A 27,077-nucleotide genomic window follows, 5' to 3' on the forward strand; every position below is an offset into this window, starting at 1 on the left:
TCGACATTTTAAAGACCTTGGAAGGCAACATACATATATTGGATGCTGCAAGGAAGGATAAAAGTAATCGCCAGGACTCATTTCAAAGAACTTCTGCAGTGCAGAATATATATTTTATATATTAAATTCAAGCACCATGGGAGGTCTTGGCTGGATATGAGCATCGCAGGCTGTACTTCCTCACTCCACACATTCCTTAGTTTGACTGCGTTGATAGTATCTTTATTGGAAATGCCTATCCTTCATGATTACACATGACATTTTAATAAGAGTTGGAGTATCACAACAGCTGATGCCTCAGACACTTGCTGAATGGATGTGTTAAACTTCTTAGTAGAAGAATTGATATTAAGAATAGATATCTATTTCAGGATGATATCTATTTAGTCGAATCAGTTACACACAGTCAAAAATTTCAGAAAATATGTAGCAGATTTGTCAACTTGTATCTAACTTGAGCCGTTACTGCATTGTTATTTTGAATATTCAGAATTGAAAAGATGTCTGGCAGAACACAGGGAGAATAAGAAGCATATATAGTCTAGATTTTTGAATTAAAGAGAAATAAATAAAGGTTCTTTTGTCAAAACTGTATAAGCTAAATCAAGTTCTTGAACCTTATACAGTCAGTGAAAGCTACCACAAAATGTGTCTATCCTCTGTGAGGGTATTATATAAAGCTGGCTAATATACAATGGTAGTCAAAGGGTTATGATTTAGCTCTCACCATTCTCCATCTCTTAGGAAAGGATGAAAATGCAACTATTCACTTGCATTTCAGGCTTGGATGTCCTATTTTGAGGATAAGAGGCTACCTGATTAGAGCTAATGAACATCTCAATGAATCAGCATTTCTGTAAGTCAGTGGAATAGATCGTTGGAAACAGCAGAACATATGAAAATGTGCAAAGTGTAGATTTGTAAACACTTTAAAAAATTAAAACTGATGGAATGCAACTGCTAATTTTAGTACCCGTAGGAAGATGTAGTGCTGATGTGTCTACAGTTACGTGCTATAATTTAGTGTCGACATTTGTAAGCTAAGATTGGTGCTCCCCTTTACTACTCTAGGTAAAGTAATTGTCAGTTATGCAGCAGAAATACTCGGGGGCATATGAGTTTAAGAATTCTATGATTTCTCTGACTGACATATCCTTTCATCTTTATTTTGTGTAATGACCGCTGACATGAAAACTGCTGTTTGAACTTATCTGTCTCCCACTGAAATCAAAGGGAGTTTCTAATACAGACCCTTGCAGAACAGACACCTTAAAGAAAAAAAAAATACAGCTGCACAAAATATTACAAATTTATCCATAGACAAAGCTGCCAACTATTTATTTTGGCAAAATAACAGCTTCACAACCTCAAGATCTGATCAGCTGCTGCCTATTATGCAAATAAAAAAATGAGGTGGCAAATGCAGGAGAAGGGCAATGAATTCAGAATAGCTGCTCTTTGCCCATGGGCCTATTTTCATATTTATTCGAGCACTGAAATACAAAAAATATTGGTGCAAATGACATCTTCATATATTTAATAGATTCAACATCAACCAGACCATAGTAAAGCCAGACATATTATTAGAAACTAGAAATAGTGTTTTGGTATCCTGAAAAATGCGATTTTTTTTTCTTTATTTATTCTGTTTTCATTTGTAAATGCTTCTTTTGTTTAGCAGTTGGTTGATGCATTGGTTCAAACACATCAAAACATCAATGAGTGTTAAGCAGAATTTCAGTAATTTTGGAAATGTACAGACTGAGACCTCATTAAATCAGTACTGTCCCTTTTGAAATCATCCATGACTACTCCCAGTGCTAATATAGTTGAAATAGTAATTATGCAATTGTTCAGGACCAAAGAATTACAGCCTATGACTGCAAGCCTGTTATAAACAGTAATCATGCATTTGATCTTCTACAATTGCAGAGAAACTAGATTTCTTTGTACTCCTCACAGAAGAACCACAAATTGACAGAATGTATATTTATGTAGAATATTCCCTATACGTTTATTGGGTCTTAGATTTTAGTATGGTAATTGAAGCATACACAGTAGTGGATCAAAAAAGATAATAATAGTAATTAAAAAAGAGCAGTATTAGCAATGCATTTGTCTGCAGCTATATGTTTTACAGACAAAAAACAATCTGAAAAACGTGAATACCTTTCTCACATACTTCCTTGAAGTTTTCTTAATTTGGTTTTGGTTTTTGACTGTTGTTGCTTTGTTGGTTTCTTTTTCTTTTTTTAACAATTAGATGCATATATTAGCTTCAACCTCTTTCACAACCGTTTTGTTGATTTTCGTGTTTTCCATATTAGTGATGAATTATTTGACATGGTAAAACATCCAGAGACAGCTTTAAGCCGCAAAATTTAGAATAGGTTCTGCTCACTGATTTCCTGTGTTGCAGGGATCTAGTTCCTAAACCTGGGAATAAAGGTTTTATATTCTGGAAATCTTAAAAGAAAACTTAAAATTTAGGAACTTTGGGGTTATTTTAAAGGTTGTTCCCCTATGCTCCTAAAACTAACAAACCCAAGACTTATCTAAGATTGTATTCCACACTGGTTCATAGACACCTCATGTTTCAATTAGCTTTCAGAATAAAGTTTAGACCCATCAGGAAGTATAATCCATGATTTCATTCAATGTGGTTCCTAAAGAAGGAAACAAGCAGTGTGCTGCTGAATGAGTCAATGGAATTATGCAGCTCTGGTTAAATATATAGGCCTTTGTACATTTTGTTTTCATAACACAGTACAGGTTTGTGGGATCTTTTTTGTGTATGTGAAAAAAAAACCAATTGTCTTTATGTAGTTGCCTTCTTTTCTTTTTCTCCAGAGGGCTTAACACCACATGGTGGGCAGTAATTATGCATGACCTTCATCAATTATGTAGAAGTAACTTCTTATTGAGGATAGCTTAAGCGTCCTAGCAGTACAAGATCATGCAGTAAAAGCACAATCCTATGCCATTCCCTGTGGTAAATAATACTACTGAAAAAAGTTCTAAAAAAAATATTCAGAAGTACATAAACTGTAAACAGAATCCAAACTTACTGTCTCTGGAAGAAAACAAATTATAAAATAGCACTATAAAAATACAAATAGCTATAAACTTGAAAATATTCTCTTTTGAAAATTTCTTAACTAATAATAAGAAGAATATAACACGAGGGCTGCTCCAAATATAATACCTCCTATTTCATTGTGTTGGCCCATCAAAGGCAGATGTTTCTGGTATGGTAGTAGAGGCATAACCTTTCCATTAATATTCCATTACATTTTGTTGCTGTGTGACAGATGGCAGCAGAGTGGCAACTGACAAAGTGGCATCTCACACAGAAGTGTTTATGAAGCAAAGGTGTGTCACTGAGTTTCTCCATGTAGAAAAAATTGCACCCATTGACTTTCATTTATGCTTGCTGAATGTTTATGGAGACCAAACAGTGGATGTGAACACAGTGAGGTGTTGAGTGGTACATTTAAGGGGTGGTGAGACAGACGGAGGGTCACCTCTTCTGTTGTAGATTTTTGAAGTGTGCTGTATGAAGGTTTTTGTTCATTGACAGTGAAAACACGTAGCAGATGGCGATAAATATATTGAAACATAGTATTTTTTAGCTGAGAATTTGCTCTACCATATACTTTGGTACCAAATACATTCGTGGTCTTTGTGTCAGTTGTAGTTTCTATTGAAATAAATAGGAGGTGAAGTACTGTGTCCAGTTCTGGGCTCCCTGCGACAAAAAGACAGGGATCTCTTTGAAAGAGTCCAGTAGAGGGCCACAAAGATGATAAAGGGCCTGGAACGCCTCTCCTGTGAGAAAAGGCTGAGAGACCTGGGGCTGTTCAGCCTTGAGAAGAGAAGGCTCAGAGGGGATCTGATCTGCGTCTATAAATATCTAAGGAGCAGGAGGCAAAGGGATGAGGCTGGACTCTTCTCAGCAGTGTGTGGCAGTATGATGAGGGGAATTAATCACAAACTAATGCATAGGAAGTTCCACACCAATGGGTAGGGGTGATGGAGCACTGGAACAGGTTGGCCAGAGAGGTTGTGGAGTCTCCTTCTCTGGAGCTGTTCAAGACCTGCCTGAAGCCTACCTGTGCAACCTGGTCTAGGGAGTGTGCTTTGTCAGAGGGGTTGGACTCGATGATCTCAGGAGGTCCTTTCCAACCCCTACAGTTTTGTGATTCTGTACTTCTGTATCGTTTCTGCAGCTACCTTTGTATCTATTATACAATAATTAAACAGTGAATTACAATAGAAAAATGTAAATAAGCATTTTTCGTATTCATACGAAACTGGATTTCTATTTTCATGTGACTACGATTCTTTGATCTCATTTTGAATTAATTTAAATATCTGGCGAAAGCTCAAATGTTTTTATAACCTATATCTTTCTGCATGATTCCACACATGGAAATAAATCTATTGTTTTCTACTACATCTTTATCAGTTTTGCTCTTTCTCATGAGGCAAGAGAGGAAATAATGTTGGTAGAAGTGTCAGAATAGTTACTCTGAAATGTAAGAAATTGTGTAGTGTCCTCTTTGTTTTTTTGCAAATTGGTAACAATTTTTAACTCACTTCAGCCTACAGATAACTCTCAAGCTATCTGCAACTAAGAATTCTGTAAGAATTTGATACTCACAATTCATTAGTTTCAGTTAGTGATGAACTTGATGTTCTTTCTGTTCTTCATACACAGAATAATGTATTGAGTGATCAGGCAGAAAATGAGTTACATTATGTGATATTAGTGGAATTCTAGCTTTTTTAAATTAAAAAATCACATTTTTAATGTAAATAATACTCACCATAAACTGTACTCAGTTTTGTCTATAAAAATATTTGATGTCATTCTAGTTTGTCCTCTCCACAATACAAATATGAAAATGGACTCGTTATCATATTTTTCAATCATTTGTTAAATCAGCTATTTATATAGTATCCTTCGAGTACAGACTCTACCCCTCCCCCATGTGAGGCTTATTTTATCTTACTCTAAAAAATGAAGAAAGGATGTTCATTTATTATAACTATGGAAAACAATTTCTACAGATTGTATTATACATTTATTTTAGGGCTGATTCAAAGTACAGATTTTATCCTAATTTCGTTTGTGTGTAGAGGCAAACAGACACTTAAAAGTCATTGGGGCATTCAGTTACATGAGAAAATGTTATATTAGTTTTTCTTTTGACTTGTTCTATTTGCAAGAAGATAGTAAACACATAAAAAGACACATTCTTAAAACTCAAATCACTAATAAATATTGTTATAGTTATATATTTAGGCAAAAGAAGAAACAGTCATAATTCCCGTACAGTACTTACCCATTTTAACATTATCACATGGTTGTACAAACAGGATTAAAACAAGCAAAAGAAAGCACTTTATTTAATGAATAAATAATCAAAAGCATAGGTGAGGGTAGTCTTAATAATATGCTGCTTCATACAATTTAAAGTACATCAAACAACAAAATCAATAATCCCAAAATTCCATTAAATAATACTGATTAATTATGTGACTGATCATATTTAAGTATATATATATAATCTATATATATATGTGTGTATATAATCATATAATTATGAATAATTAAGGTATCTATTTACATGCCATGCAATATTAGAATGTGTTGCAATACCTAGGCACAACAGGATGATTTAAAAATGGCTGTGGTAAAAAAGAAATCATGGTGTTTAAGATAAGGAACATTTCTTTCTTTCAGTTCTTTCTTTTTCTAATACACAATGAGAAATGGAGATTCTTTCTGGTAGTTAAAGACATACGTTCGTTATCGGACAATTAAGTAGCAATGTAAAACTTAAAGCTGTAGGTAGAGACATGAACAGTTGCAGTTAGAAAAAACATTCATGCTTCAAAACTTATGGCATGCATGCCTGTGATACTGTTCTCACTGTGGACCCACTCTCGTGAAACACTGAGTTTCTACAAAAGGATGACTGGTGCTATGTTTTAGAGAAATTATGTGCACTAATTTTCTCAGAGCGCTGCACAGTATTTTGTAAGATAAGTATACATATTGGCACATACATTCTATTAGTCTTCAATGACGGGATGTGTCTACATGAAAAAAAGCTTCTGACTCTCCATTCATTAACATTAATTTCATTTTATGAATAAACTACATTTTAGTTAGTTACATTGAGTTTTTTAAATTCAGAGATTACAAATTTGCTTCTTTTCAAGCATTTGCTAATCCACTAAATCTAAAGGATTTGCTATTTTTGTTAGTAAATATGGGCCAGGTTCTGACATTTTTCTTCACAAGAGGTTCATGGTAACTTGAAAAGTAATCTGTTCCTTTATGCTATGATCTTACAATGCTTACTTGGCTGAAAACAAAATGAGATCTCATAGGAAAAAAAAAAAAGGTTTATCATACCAACAGCTGTGTTATATAAAACATTATATAGGAGAAGCCAAACTTAAAAAAAAAAAAGTCTTCTTAACTAATGTGTGAAAAAAGATACCTTCTATTTTTACAAAGGAAGCATCTAGTAATTAAAATGTTAGGAACAAGAGAAAGTATCAAAGGAGTTGTGGTGTTATGGGATACTTATATTTGAAGGTTATGTTCACTGAAGTGATCTGCAACTAAAGTTAAAAAACAAATATTTATTTGGAGCTTGAGTATCCACTCTATTTAACTGATTACATATCTGAGTAATATTGTATTGTTTCCTACAGAGCAAAACACAATATACAGCTCTAGAATTGGTTTCCATTTTGAAGATTTTCTTCACAGAGACTGCAAGCATATAATTAAATAAAATTGAGGTTTTGAAACACAATTATGTCTACCTTTGTTAAACAAAAAGTAATTGAGCATTTAGAGATGATGTTGTGAGCATGTAGTTGCTTTCACAGTCTGAAGTGGCACACGTGAGCACACATGCTCAAGAGAACTTTTACTGTTTATTGTACTCAGGGCTAGGCTACATGTCATGAGGATGATTTATCATCTGAATCAGGCAAGTATTTTGTGATCACAGTAAATAGTATTACCACAGACTACTTGTTCTGAACTGGATATGATACCACTGCTGTACTCTCATGTCACTAGGAATACTTCTGTGACCTATTTTTGAGGTATCCCAAACTACTGCCTAAGACTAAGACCTGTATGCCTTTGTCATGTCATGAGTCCCATGGGTCCCATGACATTACCTTTTGTCATGTGCCATGATTCTCACTGTATCCTGTTTCACAAAAGCCACAAGTGCTTCCCTTTTTTCCAAAAAATCTCAAGATAAAACTTGTTTCTATTGTACAACACTTTTCTGGTTTTTTTTTTGTTTTGTTTTTTGTTTTGCTTTCTCATGTCAGCTTCACTAGCATTTATTACAGCAGTACTTTCACACAGATACCTATTTCTTGCCTGTGTTGCTTATGTATTCAGTTTTTGAGTTTCTTTATTAAGCTTGTCTAATCTATGCTCAAGTCTGAATGATGCTTTCTGATCATGATTCCTATTTATAACTTGCTAAAAGGTAATCATCACAATGGATAAATAATGTATCATTGTCTTCATATCTATTAAAATTGATGTCCTCCTTAATTCTGTTCCATGTACATTTCTGTCTTTCAAGAAAATTGCTTGGGAAATATGTTCTAAATACCTTTACTAGGAGTTTTGCATAGGCACAGGTTAAGGATTAACTAAATCCATAAACTTCTATTTGAACAAAGAACTTTGGTCAACAACAATAAAAATAATGGTACTTTGAAAAAAAATGGTTTATATTTTTCTAAGTCCTTTCAGATGTGTAAATAAAATAATAACAATAATAAATAAATGGTACCCAATCTTCCTAGCAGAAGAAACAAAGCTATAACTGGCATGAGAAAGGCATACACATCATGCCATGTTACCAGTAATTTTAAGTTATGTTTTGCTTTGCTTCAAAGATATGTAGCAAATTTCAGTGAGGTTCATCCATCTTCTAATTCTGTGCAGTGGGATTAGCTTTATATTTTTAAAGTCTTTCATCTGGAATATCACTAAATTCCTATCAAGATTAAACATATATATATATATTCTTATTTTTCTGTGAGTTTTATACAACAGTACTAGTATGGCTGATTAACAAAAAGGAGTGTGCTCATTCTGAATACAAGCTTCGGGCCAATTCCAGGTGCTGTGGAACCCTTTGGTTTACAGATCGGATTGAATCCTCAGTGCTAGAGGTATTTATTTATTTTGCATGGTTTTTTTTTTTACTTTGTTTGCTTTTTTTTACTTGTTTTAATATGATAAGTATTCAAAAGTTGGGTGAGGCTTTAAATATTTAGAACTATACAAAAAATAATAATGATAAATAAATAAAATGAGAAAAAATTACCTGCAGGAAATTTTAATCATATTTATTTGTGCTCTTCCTACACAGGTTGATGGCAGCACAAAGTACTCTTTCTGTGGCATTAATAACATCATTATGAATTCTTATTTGTGAAGAAGGAACATTCTGTTCTTCAGATTTCTTTTTCAAATATAGTCCGTTTAAAAAGGCACTTAAAATTTAAATAGTTGGTACTATGTGGGTTTGAAAATAATTATTGTATTTCTGTTTTTAATATAGAGCTTGATGCACCTCTACTTTTCAGTATGTTCAAAAATAGGTTACCTTTACTGTTACTACTTTTTTGAGATTGCTTGCCTATTTTCCTCCACCGTGCTGCAACAAAAGTGGTTATATAATCTTGCAGAGTTTCTGGTAAGAAAGTATTTGCTGTGTTTTGATAATACCCTCTTCCTGTTCTCTAAACACCGAGTAAGTGCTAACTTTTCCATATGCCAGGTGTACTATTACGAAGACTCATGCAATTATGCTTATTACATGTGTTGAACTATGAATCTGGCCAGGTTCTGCCATCTTTGTGCTGGGTAAGTAACACTTAATGCTACTTAACCTCTTTTAAATAAACTCCTACTTACTACAGGAACAACAGAATGTGGCCCTCAGCATTTATCATTTGTGTATATTCCATTCTAATACATATCTATAAGAACCAAACAGACCATGATATGCTTAAATAAAAACCTGTAAATTCAAAATGAGAAAAACCCAAATAAATAAATTAATTAAAAAAAAAATAAATAAAGAAAGAAATTGACAGGAAAAAAGTCCCTTAGGCATCTGCCCAAGAACTAACACAACACAATCAGGAATTCAGAACATTTATTGCAAGAGCTGAATAACTAAATAACGTTGAACTGGCAAAGCAGTAACAAGGATAACTGGTTAGATATTTATTCTGTCAAAGTCATCAAACACCCCTCACAAACTGACATAAGTACTGCAATAAGCAATGCACCCCTAACCCATTTAATGTCTTTTATATTGTGGAGGAAGAAAATAATGTGAACTACTATATACAAAAGAATAAAGAAAGGAAAAAAAATGTTGTTTATGGTAAGAATAAAACCTCCTTCAGGTTATCTAACTGTTATTTTAAGAGTGATGTTTCACTGTGGCATAAGTAACTTCTGTTTTTTATTTTCTGTAAGGACTTTTTAAAATTTTTGCATGCTATTTATTTGTGTAAATAATCTGTCATGCTTTAACAAAAACAGTCTAAGAATGTTTGGATTTGGATTTGCTTTGCGTGCAACTTAGATCTTATTAACATTAGTAGTCACTCTGCTGGTTTGACGGAGGTGACATGATATTGGTACCTGCCAGGCATTGACCAACTATGATAACAAACAGTTAAACAGCAATAATTAGAGATTTAACCCTTTATTTCCCCCAACTAGCCTACCAGGAGAATGCTCTGTTACATCATGAAGGCACAACACATTAAATATTCTCTGGCTATGGTCTAAAAACACTTGTGTTACTACAACATTAACGCAGATGAAGATCCACACAAATGCTGCTGTTTCAGCAATACAAACTGTCTTAGGTATAGACACACACTTGCCCAACTGGAAAAACATGATCATTGTATTTTGTCCCTCTATAATTTCCTTCATAAATTCCAGCTGAGATAAATGTCAGCTGCCACTCATTAAATTCCAGACTGCAGCTAACTTGATCAAGGATTCCAAATTAGCAACTTTCACCCTTACACACTGTATAAGCAAAAATCTAAATACTCATTTGTTTTGCAGTTTCCCTGTTTTATGAAACAGAATGGAAGCTAAAAGAAAAAGAATTTGCATTTTTTAAAGCCCTTACACTGTTTAATATTTTAAAATAATAATAATAAAAAAATCTACCTTAATGCCAGCATCATTTGCTACTACTAGAAAGAAAAAACACTTTTTTTCTTGCTCTCGTTTCTACCAGCAACCTTTTCTCCCACCTCATCAATCCTTTTTTTTTTTTTTTTTTTTTTTTCCTTTTAACACAAGTGTTTTGAGTTCCTTGGAACATTGTGTGTCAGACAGATTACTAACACAGAAACACCATCACTGAAAATGAAAGCAAAACAACAGGAAGCAAATGAAAAAAAGTAAAAAGCAACTCTGAAACACAGAAATATGCTACTGTATCTTTTCAAGTGATCGTTATAAGTACACAAATTTTGTAAGTAATAATTGTTTCTATTTACAAGTGTTTGAACACTGATCGACTTACAAGTGTCCACTAGCATTGTTAATAGCACAATAGGTTTAATGTTTACAGTTTCAGTTGTTTTGTTTGCAATATGATCTCAAGTATAATGGTCCCAGCATAGATCAATGACAAAAAAAGCACAATATTCTAACTGGATATTTTATTCAATCATTGCGATCCAATGAACTTTCTCGCTCTCCCACTCTTCAAATGCATCTTCTCTTGTTCATAGCAGCAGTCCAGGGTCAAAATAAAATAATTAAAAAAACAAAAACAAAAAACAACCAAACTTTTTTTATTCTCAAACTGGAGAGATTGCTGCAGAGTTTAATCATGTCTATTTAAAAGAACCACACAACTGGTAGAAACTCTCTTTCATCTTGCAGGACATCATTCCTTCCACGGTGCTAACATAAAGATATGCATGTCTCTGCTAGGCGATGCATAGTTCTAGAGGTCTACCCAATACATAAAGCTCTGACGTACACGCAGTATTAGCAAGTCTAAGTAGGCTAAAGTCATTGATCCAAAGTAACCATTTCTTATAGCTGGTGCTCCTTTGGACTCTCAGCAGCTCCCGAGGCCTGTTTGTAAGACTTCATGTTGGCCAGAGGAATATCAGTCATGTGATTGCCAGTGTTGAAGTGGCCCTCACTGGAACCATACTGCTTTCGATCACTGAACTGGTTTCTGTTGCTATCTTCTTTCCAGGTCCTGGTCAACGTGTGTCCATTAACTAATTTGTCCTTCTTAACCCACTCTTTCTGAGGTGCAAAGGTAGACATAGGAGACTTTGGCTGTTGGTATGGACCCAGGCTGGGAGGCATCCAACAGTTATCTGAATGACCCAAAACCAGGCATTCTTGAGTACACATCTCTGTAGCTTCAGCTAATCCTCTTGGCCCAAGAGGCCCATCTGTAGAAGAAGAAAACCAAACAAAAATAACAACAAAACAGAAAGAAGAAAGAGTGAGATAGGGAGAAATATGACATATTAGATTGTGATATTTGACATTACATACATACATATACTTTATGAGAAAATTAACAGTGATTCTGAAAAAATATTGTGTCTTTCAAAAAGCCTGTTATGTTCATGGTAAATCCTAGGTACATTTTCATTGTGTTGGAGCTGTTTCTTTGTAGGTCATGTACACTCTGGACATGCAGTCTCTAGATGTATGCATACAAAGTTTCCAAAACATGATTAAATTACCCATAAGTTATCAGTCTCAGGTTTTACTCTGAATAAACTTAACTCTTTAGTCAAACTGAGAATACAGAACTATGTAGGTGAAAATACAACTTTTGCAGATGCTGAGTGAGAATTTATGCTCTGTGTAAAGGTCTATAGTCTGCATGCATTCTGTTTTGCTTTCATCTCACCTTTTTCCTTTAATGCTTTAGCAACTTAACAGCGTACTGCAAGCTAAGAAACATTTTCCCTGCCTGAAAATAGGCCTGCACAAAGGAATTGTCTGAATGCCAGAAGCTTCTATATTTTTTATATTGTACACAGGTTGGTACATAGTTATATATCCAGTAAATAAAGCTCTGATACATCCTCTCAAAAAGTAGAAGTTAAACTTCTCAGGATTTAGTATGAAAACATAAAAACATTGCAAAAACATGTTGCAATAGAAAACAGTAAAAAAATGTGATTTTCTGACCAATAACACACATCTCAGCAACCATAAAAATCACGGGGTAAATAAAAAAGGAAGGTTATATAAATCTTGTTCATCAAAAGGAATTATTCTCATAACTATTTGTTAAGTCATGAATATGAAAGCACAGGAGACTGAAATTAAGATTAGTTATGTACTATGCATATTAAATATCTTCATCATTTTTCACACACCACTGAGGACACAGCTGGCCAGCTGCAGGCATCTTGCAGTCTAGCAGACAGGTCACCATTTCTTCAGTAGCACTAAATTCCTCTCTGTCATACTGTATTCCTAAATGACTGAACTTGTTCATCTAATCAGACTGGATCTATGAGGAAGGACAAGCCAGTAAAAAATGTAGAGAAATCACTGCATGTGTCTTTGTGAGATATTTCTCAATATCTGAAATATATTTCACTAAATGTGTTGCAATTCTATGCAAGATTTTCAAGAAACCCTTCCTCGACTTCAGAGTAAATCAGCTAGCTAATTGTGTAGACATTTGAAGAGCTACAGACATTTTTCCTTGATTAAAAAGCTCAGTGACAGGAAAGAAATTATAGATTGATTTTTGAGAAAGAATTTTAGCAGGGAGAAAGGAATAGTAAAGTTAGAAAGCATCTTGCAAAGCGGTATAAATCAAGAAAAATGTCAGTGGTGTACCAGCAAAAAAAGTAATTGTTTACAATACAATTGAGATGCAAAATAAGTGAGGACACTAACGAAGATTTCTGCACTACAATGCTGAAGAATATTTCATTCTCTTTTACACCATGCATGTAAAAGAAATTACCCATAATAACAAGACCCTTCTTGAATACTCAAATTATCCCAATTAATTTAATAATTGCTATTTTTTTATTTTTTTATTATTATTTTTTAAGTCATCGCATATCAGTGTATAATAGTTCCTCCACAGATTATCAGCCTACTGCTTTTACACACTCACAGAAAATGCAATCTGATCTATTTCTGCATGTCCCAATGTAATTTGCACAGTTCTTATCTCTGAGCTTCACAATGCACTTAGAATATCTGGAACACTGCTGACATGACAAAATGCAATAAAGTACAATAAAACTTCTGCATTCCTTGTATAACACAATATCCTACTGTTGTTGACTAGAACATAAAATTTTACAGAATCAATGCCAATTTCTATTTAGGTTAATACAAAAGGAAGCAATTAATACAGAACCATTAGTGGAAAAAGAAAAAAAAAAGGCATTTGTAAAGTAGAGAGTTACCTCAGATTTCAAGAACCAAAAACCTTGATTCTAAAATGAGAACTATGATAATTTCCTGTGAGAAAGATATGCTTCTTTATATAAATGATCTTCACTGAACACTATAATAGGCAGTTAGAAACTGAGGCAAATATTTAGCACAAACATAGTAATACTAAGTAAAGAGAGTGCACCCAGTTTATTGTTAACATTCCTTAAGTTAATGAGAATTTATTTATTTATTACTATGACAATATAAATTTGATTTTAATGGGATTTTAGTGGGGTTTTTGTTGTTGTTTGTATGATCTTGCTGACCAAGGAGGGAAGGTTTGTCAGGAATTAAAACTTAAAATGCACAACAAAACCTGTTAACCACAGAATGACACATTCCAAGAAATAAAGTGCATGCACTCTGTGCTTCCAATCTGTGGTGGAATAAGAGGTAAGCAGCAGAGCCTTCAGTACTACAGTTCCAAAAGGGATATATGTTTTTTATTATTTATTTATTTGTTCTGTTCACTTAAATCAATTTCAAGATACAGTGCATTTACTTTCATTTAAAAATTAAATGATTGATCTTATTTTACTTAGGACAAAATGTTCTCCTCTAAGCTATGTTAAACATTTTTTAAGATTTATGTTATGCATATTTCTTTCTTCAGTAACAGTGCTAGAGGTATTGTTTAGCTGATAATGGATTTTAAACACCCTTTGCCTTAGCCATCTTTGAGCTGATAGACTTTCTGGAGAGTATTGAAATAATAAGATACATATGATGATGAATAACAGAGAGAAGAATGGGATCATAATTCTGATATTCACCTAACCAGGAGGAACAGCTCCTTGCTCTTTGGTGTGTTAACAAAGTACTACTGTCCCACTTGGACTTTAAAACTTGTTGTGTGCAAGTCCTTCTCCAGGAAACCTTCCCTGTGTAGAGATTTAAACTAAAACCAAGATTATTGAAGCTTTCATAAGGCATAAATTACCATTTTTTGATAGGTGTAGGTGAGAAATGACAGTTGTGGGCAGTGAGGCTTTCTGCTCACATGAGAGGACTAGGAACTCCAGGGCAAACCCAGCACTCTTCCTTTAGCTGTGTTTGAACAGTTATTCAAAAAGCCATGAGGTTTGTTGCAAGTTTGGACACACCTCTACTTGTGCCTGGACAGAAAAGTCTGTGAATGAAATGCCTGCCCAGACTTGGGAAGAGTTTTGGATTCCTACTCAAGTGTGTATATTTTCAAGAATTCTGATTCGTGCCTTCTGTTCTGTAAAATACAGGGAAGATTTACTTGCTTTATTAAAATATTTTGAAGTTTAAAAGATGCAAACCATCATCCATTACATTATGTGAAATATTTGTTTAATCACTTTTTGATTTAAGTCATGACAAGATGAAAATAATTCCATTGTGGTGGGTTTTTTGTTCGGGTTTTTTTTTTTTTTTTTTTTGGATTTTTTTGTTTGTTTTTAAAGAATAATAATGAATAATGTTGCTGTTGAGTTCTGACAATGAATGAATGTGTTTACTGAGGAGAAGGCAGCTTCATTCATAATGTATTCGGTGCTTTTCACACCTGATTTCCAGTTAAGATTTTTAGATACAAACACAATGTTTTTGTAACTATCACTGTTAATAATGGGAATTATGACAATTCAGAGAACTTTAAAAATGTCCAGCTGTGAGACTCTGGAAGAAGATTGAAAATAAATTTTGAGAAGAAAAAGAAGACCTCGCTTATTTTCTTCAGATTTTGTGTAATTATGTTCTCAACTCTAAAAAAGTTTTTTTTTTCTAATTCTCTCATTGAGGTTGCTATTCAATAGCATAAAGTGACATGATCACAAAGAGTATGATGGAAATCTTCAATTTCCACGGGCAGCTTCTACTGAAGAGTTGGCTGCTTTGTATTGAGAAGTAGAATATTGACATAATAATGTTTCTCCTCCATCACAGATGAATAGTAGCTTTTACCCAATTTTCTGAAGTTGTTTCATTACTACATACAATAATTCCACTTAAAAAACTGTTCTTGCTGCTTCAAGTTTATAATTGCATTAATTTGTTTTCATAAAAATGTTGCTGAATTTTCTGTATTAAGTTTCTTTCCTCAGTGAAGTACTTTCTTAATTTTTTTTCCCAAGTATTTGTTCTCTGAACAATCTGTAATACATGAGGCTGGTTATCAGTCTTGGCTGCTTGAATATATAATGACACAAATGCTGATAAAACCGTACAAGCCATCTGTCTCTGGAGTTCTATGTTTTGAAAGCAAACACAAAAGTGCATAACAAATACTCCTTTAAATTGTCTTTGTAAATATTTACATCAGGTCTTACCCAAAAATGCTTTTTTGTTATTATTTTATTCTTTTAATAGCTGACAAACAGATGCATGAGTTGCATCCTTGTAAGCAGACAGGTATAAGAAGAAAAATAATGTGTGCAACTAAATAGGTAGTCATACCCTAATGGTGTGGTCTTTTATCTCTTTTTATTGTACCTTGAAGCTAAACTGTTATTTCATTGATTAAGTTACTGCTGCAATTATCAAGTAGCTTCTGGTGTGTTGACCAGCTGCTTTTCAACCTGCTTCTTTAAAACACTTTTGCTCAAAGCCAGAAAATTCTTTCTTCAACGCTAAAGAGTCAAGACCTCAAGTTCAACTCATGAGGCTTTGTGTTCTCAACATATATAAAAATAAAATAAATAATAGTACTCTTTGCCTAGGGGCACTGACATTAAGTACAGTGGATTCAGACATGGCCACAGCTGTGTTTCAGACTATCATATTTTTTTAACTTTTCATACCGTCTCTTAAATAGAAAAGAACAACGATCCCAACATTTTCAGCTCTATTTAGGCTCAAATACAGAAAGCTTTTTTAAAGCTTTCATGGGTCACTTTACTTAATGATCTTTCCTGAGACATGATTTTTACAGCCTTTCCTATATATATCAGAATTGAAATTATATTATTATGTTTCTTGGAGGTTTTGCAATTAATATATATGATAAACATAAAAGCTGCATATCAGTTTATAATAAAAAATGTAGTTTTGACCTTTTTTTTCTCTTAGATATCAGTGAAATGAATAGGAGTCTGTTCTTATAGTCTGGGAATAAAAATCAAAGACTGAAAAGTCACATACATGTTATGCTACTTGTGTTTTCTGGATACTGTTAATTAACAAAAGGATTCTTCAGTGACTACAAAAAATATACATAGTTTTAGTAGCTTATTAAATGTGTATTCCACCTAGAAGGGTCAATGCTGTTATAACAATACTGGTAAAATAAAGTCATGGCCCCAAACTGTCTTGTTTCAAGGTCCCTGTATCTACTACTGCTTCATTTTTTAGTAGAAATATCGTCAGCACCTTGTAACCCATTTTTCTCTCTTCTTTGTGTTCTACCTTCTGTACTTTGGTGTAGATCAAGTCCTGAATAGTTATTTTTTTCCATTTTATCCTAGCTTCTTTTTCTTTATTACTATATCAAATAATACTGTAATGTTAGATGATACGTTCATTATTTACCAAAGATAAGGTTTTATAATCATTACCTTCCTAGAATCACTAACAACAGGAGGGACAGTCAACTGAGGAGAGAGGGTTTGTGGAAGGTACTGCTCAGAATACAGAAATTCAACAAACTATTTCTTAGTAATTTCTTAACAGACAGGAAATCCAGACAAAAGATTTTCTACACAGTTATGTGAAATACTTAAGTTATCCAAATGGTTTCCACTAAACTCTAGGTGGCTAAGAGTCAAAGTACAATTCCAAAAATTGTGCATGACAACTTCTTTGGCTCCATGGGCAGATCAATTTTGGAATGCAAGATTATTCAAGTACTTGAAATTCTGCTTCTGCACAGAATTGCCTCAGTCTTCTGATGACTGAAATGCTTCATGTCTAAATCAAATGAGCGTTACAAAAGTAAATGTTCCCTCTCCTTCATACCTTGAATTTCTAAATGTAGTTGACATTTTAATAGTACAACCAACATATATATGCCAAGAAGTTCTAGGTCTGAACGACATAGCAGTGCAATAGGGTGGTGTTTTTTCTCTAGTTAATACACATAGGCTGATTACAGAAATATTATCTATCTTTTGTTTCAAACATCTTGCAGAGGATACTTGTAGTTAGAATATTTCTGGAAATATGAGAGACGCCACTGAAGCTCCCTTTTCTTTCCAATAGATCAGACTTTCTTCCACAGACCAAAATCAACTTCAGCCTTGCTAAGAAGATTAAGTTTTATGCATTTACATATGCGTATATGTCTAAGCTTTTCCACATGTATACGTCAAGAAGTTGTATACCATTCAGTCCACACTTGGAAGCACAGGCAGCCTGGACTAATTTTCAGTTCCTTGTACTGTCTAAGGCAAGACAATTTTCTAGGCTTTATACCTTATAAAAATTTGAATTTGTTTTACAGTGTTTCAGAGACTAAAACATTTGTTTTCCTAGACCCACTTACTTCCATCTTCCTTAGAAGGAATTCTGTGGCTTGTTTCTACAGATATGAACTAAAAGACTGTTTTACTATTTAAACAGATGCTGGTGCCAAAAGGCTATTTGCATGTTGCTCTGCCTAAGCAAATACACTTAGAGAAAGTATGTAAGGAATTTCAACAGTGTTTAGTAGTTTAGAATTTTCAGTAATTTCCTAAAGTCTTCCAAATCAACTTGTCTAGAAACAGAAAGTTTAGTCTACGATTAAGCCTCTCCACCTTTTCAGTCTACACAAAGCTTTGAAATCGGCTCAGCTGAATGTTAGTACATTACTGTTTTATTCCTAGTTGTTTTATACAGAAATTATTTAATGCACAGTTCGAGTCTTAGCACTTTGAGACATTTTGGAGTAAGAAAGTACTTATTTATAGACTCATTTTGGTTGCTTTCAGTCATAGATTTAACCAAATTGTAGTACTCAGTTGTTCGTAAAAGCATGCAGTCCATTTCCTAACTGTATTGCATAGACTTTGATGTACACCTTATCTAACTGTAGAGTTTGCTATATTCTAAGGGTCAAGCTTGATTATCATTGTCTTGTTTTTATAAACAGATGAAAAGACAAATATGGCATTCAGGACAATTCTGCGTGCATGCCAAATCATCAGTGCAATCAAGAGTGAAGGAAGCTGCCACAGCACCTGTTCCAACACAGCTATTGTCAGGAATAGTGCTGTGCCATCCTGTCAACACCTCAAACTTCCTTCAGTTCTTTTCACTGACTATAAAAACCTAGTTGTGTTATTTTCCTTAGATCTTTTTTGACAACTTTTTTTTCTTCAATATTTAACTGAGTGAAACCTTATACCTTGTATTAATAAAAAACATAATTAAATAGGAGCCTCGCTAGATAATCCAAAGATACTTTCTGTTTCTAAAGATGGATATATCAGGAAATATGAACATAAAATCATATTGTATATAAACTTTCACTCACAAACAAAGCCAAATTCATCATAACTCTTAGACAGATAGAGGATGCAAAATAATATCTGGCTTGTTATTCAAGTTTAGCTCATTTTATCATTAAAACCAACAATCAAATAAAGAAACAAACCACAGACTATGAACTGTATTCTCAACTTACATGTCACATAGAGAATTCAGACTAACCTTCTTGGGTAAGAGAAAGAAAAGAAATGCAAGCAGGAATTTTTAAAAGAAAGAAAGAAACAAACAAACTCTACTCTCCCCGTCCACCCCCCCCCTTCCCCCAATAAAAATAATTTAAAACAAAAATTGTTAATAAATAAATAAATATTAAATGTTTTACTCATCTCACATACAGATTCTATTTTATGGTCATAGATGAAAAGTGAATATTTTAAAGTGGAGAGAATCCAAATACAGTAATACATGAGCAGCCAGGACAGCAGATTCTCCCCAAGAGGCTATTATTGTTTGGACAGATTTTATGATGTACAAAGACCAGACAGCACATCTTTATAAATTTGAGTTCCACGCGTTCAGCATGGCATGGAACTCATCCATCTTCTCATCTGCTAAAGCCTCTGCCATGAAGAAAGATATCTCATCTAATTTTATTTCCTCAAAATGAGGTTTGGGGTTGTTTTTTTTTTTCCTGCTATATATTTAATTTTAGCAGGGCCAACTAATAAATCCAAATTCCACTGAGGATTCAAATGAACTTCCTAAATTTGACTGGATTACTTAATATGACCAAAGCACAGTACATGTCTAAATATTTGGGCTAATACTCATTTTCAGCATGAAACATTTTTTCCTTGTGTAGCTTTTTATTTTGTTGTCTAAATATTTACATATATTTCCAAAAGGTGATGAAGGAGGGGGAAAGTAAAATATTTATACAGCTTCCCATGGTTTCAATAATTTACTATCTTTTTTTCTTTAACACCTAAATATTTATGGTATTTGATGAAAATATTCTATTGAATTGATTTACAGATAACCTGGTGAGACAGCAATATTTCTGACATGGTCATATTTTCTGATCTATTAATATGACACGATCATGAATCTGCTGTCAGTCAAAAACAACTTAAGTCTCAATTTGAAAGATTCTCTCAACTTTTTACCCTAAAATCATATTTTGGTGAATATATATATATTTTTTGAATTGCATGTGAAAAAGTAGTATTCATTGCTTAAAAAGGTATTATCTGATATGAGAAAGGTTGACAGAATTCTCTTCATTGGCAGAAGCTATTGTCAGCAAAACAGCTGAATAATATTTATTTGACTACTGCATGGTTTTACTAGCTTTGTATGCAGCTACAATATGCCTGACCATTAGTTCATGCATGAAAAGTAAAACAAGTCAACTTGCATTTAATTTGAATATTATGATTTTAAAATGAAGTCTTCTAAATTAAAGAGCTGTTTTTCCTGATCATTGTCTATTCTTCTGTAAAGGTCTGATTTATAAATTCTAATCATCAGGAAAGGCATGGTTAGTGACAATTTATTTGACAAAATATATCAGCTATACTAATTTACAACTGAATAAAAATACCTCATACATATATAGATTATGAAATGTGATATGTGTTCAAATAATAATGTATTTATGCATTTTAATTGTATACACATTATGTAAATGTTCAGTATTTTTACTTTTATACATTGTATACAAATCAATGTATCCTATATATCTGCATATTCAAAAAGTTAATTGTAGAATGGTTTGGTACTGTTAAAGATGGACTAGTCCACCTCTTCTACCATTGAAATGGATGGCATCATCATAAAATGAGCAACTTAATTGCTGTGCCCAATTCAGTTACACACTCATGCTAACCTCATACTGTTATCAAAGTAGAGAGAAACATTTGCACAGAACAAATTAGCTACCTGAAGACCTGAGTCACTTTCTGGAGGTGTCAGTTTCTATTCATTGATGAAAAAGAAATTCACGGATAAAAAGGAAACAGTAATTACCTTCCTAGTTATGTGTTTAAAATGTATGTGATGGAGTCTCGGCTTTTGTTGCCATTCTAGAAAATGTTAGATAAACTTGTAAATGGAGATTAATAAAGGTTTTCTATTATTATCCCTAGCACTGTTCAAGAAGCGTTTAGATGAGGTGCTAAAGGATTTAATTTAGTAGTTGGGTAGGGATAGTGATAGGAGGATGGTTGGACTAGATGATCTTGTAGGTCCTTCCCAACCTTATGAACCTATGAAACTATGAACCTATGAACCTATTTTAAACAATGTGGTTCCAGTAGCCAGTGAATTAACAAGGAAGGTGCCACATAGAAGATCTGAATGTCAGTGATCTGAAGCGTAATCAGGAAGGGGGGCTCTATGAAGCCTGTGAGGGACTTATTGGAGGGTGCCAGCTACAATCAAATCTTTCAGAAAATTAATATACAAACTTACTCTAATTCTCTACAGTTTGAAATAGGTGAATTATTTTGGAAAAGATAAAACTGGTAGAATGAAGATGCTTAAATGCTATGGTCCGGATTACAAATGGTATCTTTGCTATTTATTTACTCCACCACAGATCCATGTGAGCTTATACACAAAGAAAACTTTATAATCATCTAGATGCATACATAGTATTATTTACAGTACTTACCTCCAGGTTATTCTCAATGCATATGCAGAGTTTATGAAAGCCAAGTATTAAGTTTTAGTATTTTTATTTGCTTGCATTCATTTTATTAGATGAGTTATTCAGTAATTATCCCTAAATATCTTCAGTTCTCTTGCAATACCTAAGTTTCTCCAGTTTTTCTGTAAACTTGAAGTATCACTAGTAGTAATATCTGACCAGTAACCTAATATATTCTTGATAACTTCAGAACAAGAATTTCTTTATCCTATTGCAAAAAAATTGTTGATATGAGATACTGTATTCTAAGGTTCTCTTAGAAAGGTCTCTTAATGTTTTTAAGTGACCTAAAACTCTGTTCTTTCAAGCAAATTCTAGTAATAGTAGTGCACCAAGCATCCAACATAACTTGATGAAAAATAAACAGAGAACTATGGGCTTCAAAACTGAAAATTATTGCTCTTACAATCTACCAGAGATTCCATAGAGAGATATAGACAGAATACCAGGATGGAAGTCACACTAAGAGTTATCTTATATAATTGCAAGTAGTGATTTCATTTACTATAGCTTTTATGGAAAACAATATTTTGCTAGAAACATATCATTGACTATTTTACACTCTTTCCAGACTTTCAGGAACCTTGTCCCAGATATCTGCACATCTCTGCATTCTTATGTTTTACACTTTCTCAAGTCAAACAAACCTCATTTTTACGAGGTTTGCCCACCTCCCTAGATGTAGCTTTCATTTTATCTCCAAAAGTAACAAGTCTATGTTTTAATCTCGGGGAAAAGGTCCCAATTTATTAATTTTGGGAGTTTAAGCAAAATTTTAACATACAGCTGCTATCTATACTTACTGTAGGTTAGGTTCAAATTCTATCACTTGGCTGTATTTCTAAACATTCAACTCTGTTTCCTATGGGTTATTTATTTATTTATTTATTTCAACAGGAGATTAACCCCTCTCTGCAGCAAGCACTTGCTCTGCGAGTTCCAAAACAAATATTTTCCCATGATTTATGAAAATTTGTGGCATTACTGTAAGTGTAATTTTTTGAATTAGTAGCTTTTGAAATACATTTCTCTTCATAGAATTAAGATGTAAAACTGGAAATTTAAGCTATGTGAATCTGAGTAGCAGAGGAAAGTGCATAAATTAGGTGCATAGTAAATTCAATTGTATTTTAGATATTGATTTCCATTCTACACAAAAAATTACATATACATGTTTTTTGATAAATTTCACAGGACACAGATGCCAGAGATAAAAGAACTATTTCCTAATTCTGCTTGTATAACCACATCCCATTTAGTTCATTCTGTAGTATTTAGTTCAGTGTTAGAACTGCAGGCATACTGCATGAAAAATACTAAGTGTTTTCTTCCCTTACTTTTGAGTCCCAGCCCTACTAGCTGACAGGTGGACTAGATAATCTTGGAGGTCTTTTCCAACCTTAGTGATTCTATGATTTTACAGTTTCTTCATTTTCTTTATATATATATATATACATATATTTGCAATATATTTTTCACAACAGATATAACCATATGTTTCTTAATAAGCTTATATTATTACATTAATAAGCTTCTAAGTCTACTAAAAATATAGACTCCAGTGTCAAAATGCATTTATATTAAACTATGACTCAGAAAAACCTTGTTCTTTGTTTAGTCATTACATACAATGTCCTGAAAATTAACATGGAAGCAATATCACACTATTTTTTCTACTTATTTTTGTTACTCACACAGTCCTGTTATAACTCTTGGCTACTCTCAGACTTTCGTATGTTATTTGGAAGACTGAAAAAAAACTCTTTGTGGCACTAGAGAGGAAATCAAATTATATTTCGTATGAATAGTGAATCCACATTTAATGGAGGTACAGAAATTTCTATTTTCTTCTATCCATTTAATAAAAAATCTAAACAAATTTAGCTTTCCAAAACTCTTACACTTGTTTCTTCTATTTTTTTAACTAACCTAGTTAATGCAAAAAATTCTAAAAAATGGGCTACTTTAACTTGCATCTGAACCTAAGTACATAGCAAAAAGACTGTAGGAAATTTGTGCATGAAGTGCACGTGGTAGATTTCTACCAACACATTTAGAGGAATATACTAGCTGATGTCTCCAGATTCCTGCACATGTTTAACAAGAAATATTAACATAATATTACAAATAAATAAATATAAGTAATTAAAATAAAGCAAATCTTACTAATTTTAAAACAGACTGCTTTATATATGCTACATGCTGCAGAGGGAAGAACTGACTATGAACACAGAGCATGAATACATACACGTGTAAAAGACTGATTATGTTCTCATTTATGCCTGTACATTGCTGTATTTCTCAAATAATAAGAATAATAAAAAATACTTGATTGACATTTAAAGCAATTTTTACATTTTTGTCAGGAGGATATAAAGCCAAATGGTTATTTTGTTTTACTTAAACCATTGTTTTTGTATAAAGACACAATTTAAGTTTTGCTTACCTGCTCAGAATTTATTTTATGGGTTTAGAAACACATACTCATTGTTAAACCAAATAAAAATCAGACCTTTTAGACAGATACGAAAAAATAAGAGCTGTGAATATTAGAAATTTCCACGGTGTTCCAAATTGAGACATAATGTAAAACAGTAATTTCATATTTCTGAATTCACTGTTTTTATTTTCCACCTTGTAAAACATTGCATAACATATTTTGACACATACTTGGTGATTAATGTTGTACATTTATCCCATTCAAGCTTCTAAAAATAAAGGTCAATATGAAACAACTTTGTGCTTTCTGAGCATTCAGGAGAATTAGAGAATCAAAAGAAACTGTGAACCAACTCTGTTTAACAACTTGAAATCATGTTTTCCTTTTGTTAAGAAAAAAAAGCAAAACAAAAATGACCAAATAAACAAAAAAGTAAAAACAACCACTATTGGTGCTTTACTAAGTGATGAAAAGTAAATAAGAAATTGCGGTTCAGAATTTAGTTCACTTCAAATTTTTACTGTCTACCACCCTTGTATGGACTGCAGTGTAGATGTTAATTGCCAATTACAAAATGTCTTGTCAAAACACCTAAGCATTATTGTTCTGTTAATACCTTTATCTTGTGCTTGGGTTGAATGACTGATTTGATCTGAAGAATTATGATAATTATCAGTAGTAATTGGTTAGAACATCTAGCCTTTTCTTGCAAACCACAGCCAGTAATAGGTGGCTTTGTGCCAACAAAGTACAACTATTATAAAATTGTAGTTAAGAGGAAATTAACAGTCATATTTGAGAAGATTATTACCCTTAGATCCAGTGTGATAATTTATTAAATGGTAACTTCTGAGGTTGCAAGTCATTTGGAAAAAAACATCAAGCACTTAAGAGCACAACGACCTACTTGAGATGTCAGCAAACTTTCTTAGCACACAAACAGAAGTATTCCTGGACCATTTATTCAGCAGGATAACAGAAACAGACAGCTGCGACTTCATAGATTTGCGAGATACATACTTCTCTCTTGAAATAGGCTGTAGTTTTGCTACTGCCTTTGTTGACTGTAAAGCCAAGTCTTTTGTCTCTGTAGAACACCAGATGAATTTCAGTGGTAAGCCTGATTTAGGAAGGCACGCACTGAAGGAAACAGATCAATTCTCTAGTGAACTACAGGTCATTCCTTTAGCATTTAGTTTCTCTGTATAACAAACCAATTCTTCTTAACAAGTTCTTCAGCTCAAGACTCTCCTTTTCTGAGTTGTCTATATACAGCACTGCTTTCTCTCTTTTTTACACACTTTCAACTCAAGTCTTATCAATATTCCTTTTTATTTTCCACAAAACAGTTTACTCCCACCATCTCCTAAGCATGTTCTTCTAAGCAAGTCCTTCACATTTAATCACAAGACTTCTTAACTTGAATGAGCGAATGACTTATTTTGTATGTCATTTAGGTATAAGATTTAAGATTACTTAATACAGACCTACAACTATGGACAATTCATTCCAGTCTAGAGTTCTACTGTAGAGACAGGCTCTGGTGCTGTTTACTATCAACCAGTGCTGCTAAATATCTTCATCAGTGATATCAACAGTGGGACTGTGCATACCCACACTTTTGTGGATGATACCAAGCTGTGTGGCACAGTTGACATAGTCAAAGGATGGGATGTCATTCAGAGAGACCCAGAAAGGCTCAAGCAGTGGGCCCAGGAGAGTGTCATGCAGTTCCAAAAATCTAAACACAATGAAAGTTCACTTGTTTAACTTGTTTTCACAGTTACAAGACAAAGGTAGTAAGATCTTTTTGTTGTTTAACAAAACTGAGCAGCACTCATATGAAGAAATGCCTAGCTCAAGCATGACCTGCACCTAGTATAAATACTTGCTTAAATTTCATTTTAACTGTGCCACACATAATCTAAAGTTCCTTCTCCATATCTAGTATGCTTTGTTTTTGATAACTACTGTTTACTGCAAAGACATATACTACAGAGTTGATAGAAACAGTTACAATTATTGAGGAAAAATCCAGATTCAGCATAAACCAATTTTATTAATGTCCAAAGTATGAGATAGTGCTACCTGATGAAATTCTTGTTAATAGTAGGGCCAACCTGAAAGGAGAGAAATGCAAGCACAAGAGCTAACAATCTGTAAGAATTGATTTGAAGGAATTAAGGAGAATTAAAAAGGAAAATATAATATGATGACAACTGAAAAACAGAAAGAACTGCCACATCAATTTTAAGAATGGCAGGTAATATTAGATTACTATGGTATGTTATTTCATTTTTAGAATCAAAGGAAATTGAGTAAATTTCATCTCTCTGGACTTCAGTAAAGGATGTGATGAAGTGCCATAAATAAAATTATTTTAGTTTAACCACTATATCAGCCAGCTGAACCTGTAGGTCGATTAAAGGAATGAGTATGTGGCTTTGAAAGGGGAATTAAAGGACTGGGAAGAGGTTCCTCACAATTTAATATTAGAACTAATCCTGAATAATATTTTCAGTAATATTTTCAGTAATGGCACTGATATAAATACATGATAAGGACATGATACAAACTGCTTTTGACCCACAAAACTATGAACTATCATCAGTAAAAAAAAAAGTTATCAAAAGAACTAGAAGAAGTTAAAGATTGCAAGAAATGAAAACAGTCAGAAGTCTTTCTTACTAAAGAGGACTCAGAAATTTTACCTTGTTTCAATTAGGAGAATTAAACTAGACAGAGAAAAACATTTGTCAGTGACGAGAGAGAGTAAATATTTAAAACGACTTTATAAACTAAGAGATTCTTCAGCATAAGATTAAATAGGATGATAGGAGTTCCATGAATAGAAATTACTGGCCCCCTTCCTAATGTAGCTTCTTATACTAACAAAAATTCCATGAGGAAGACGGTAGCTTTTTTTTTTAGTGGGCAAATTAATGGAAGTTTATATTCTCCTATCTCATTTCTTAAGGACTGACTTACAGGCACGGCAGCTT

The 27,077-nt window shown here is 33.2% G+C and overlaps 1 protein-coding gene across 1 annotated transcript in view; it reads right to left on the reverse strand.

Moving 5' to 3' along the window:
• Positions 1-11,149: 11,149 nt before the first annotated feature.
• PCDH9 (protocadherin 9) overlaps positions 11,150-27,077 on the reverse strand; it is a 682,686-nt gene continuing 666,758 nt past the window's right edge. Inside the window, exon 4 of the mRNA XM_065744017.1 lies at positions 11,150-11,523. Within this exon, the coding sequence (XP_065600089.1) occupies positions 11,150-11,523 (374 nt within the window). The remainder of the gene's footprint in view (positions 11,524-27,077) is intronic.

This window comes from Cyrtonyx montezumae, unplaced genomic scaffold, assembly GCF_038088225.1.
Source record: "Cyrtonyx montezumae isolate F1298 unplaced genomic scaffold, pur_monq_1.0 scaffold_3, whole genome shotgun sequence".
Classification (NCBI taxonomy): Eukaryota; Metazoa; Chordata; class Aves; order Galliformes; family Odontophoridae; genus Cyrtonyx; species Cyrtonyx montezumae.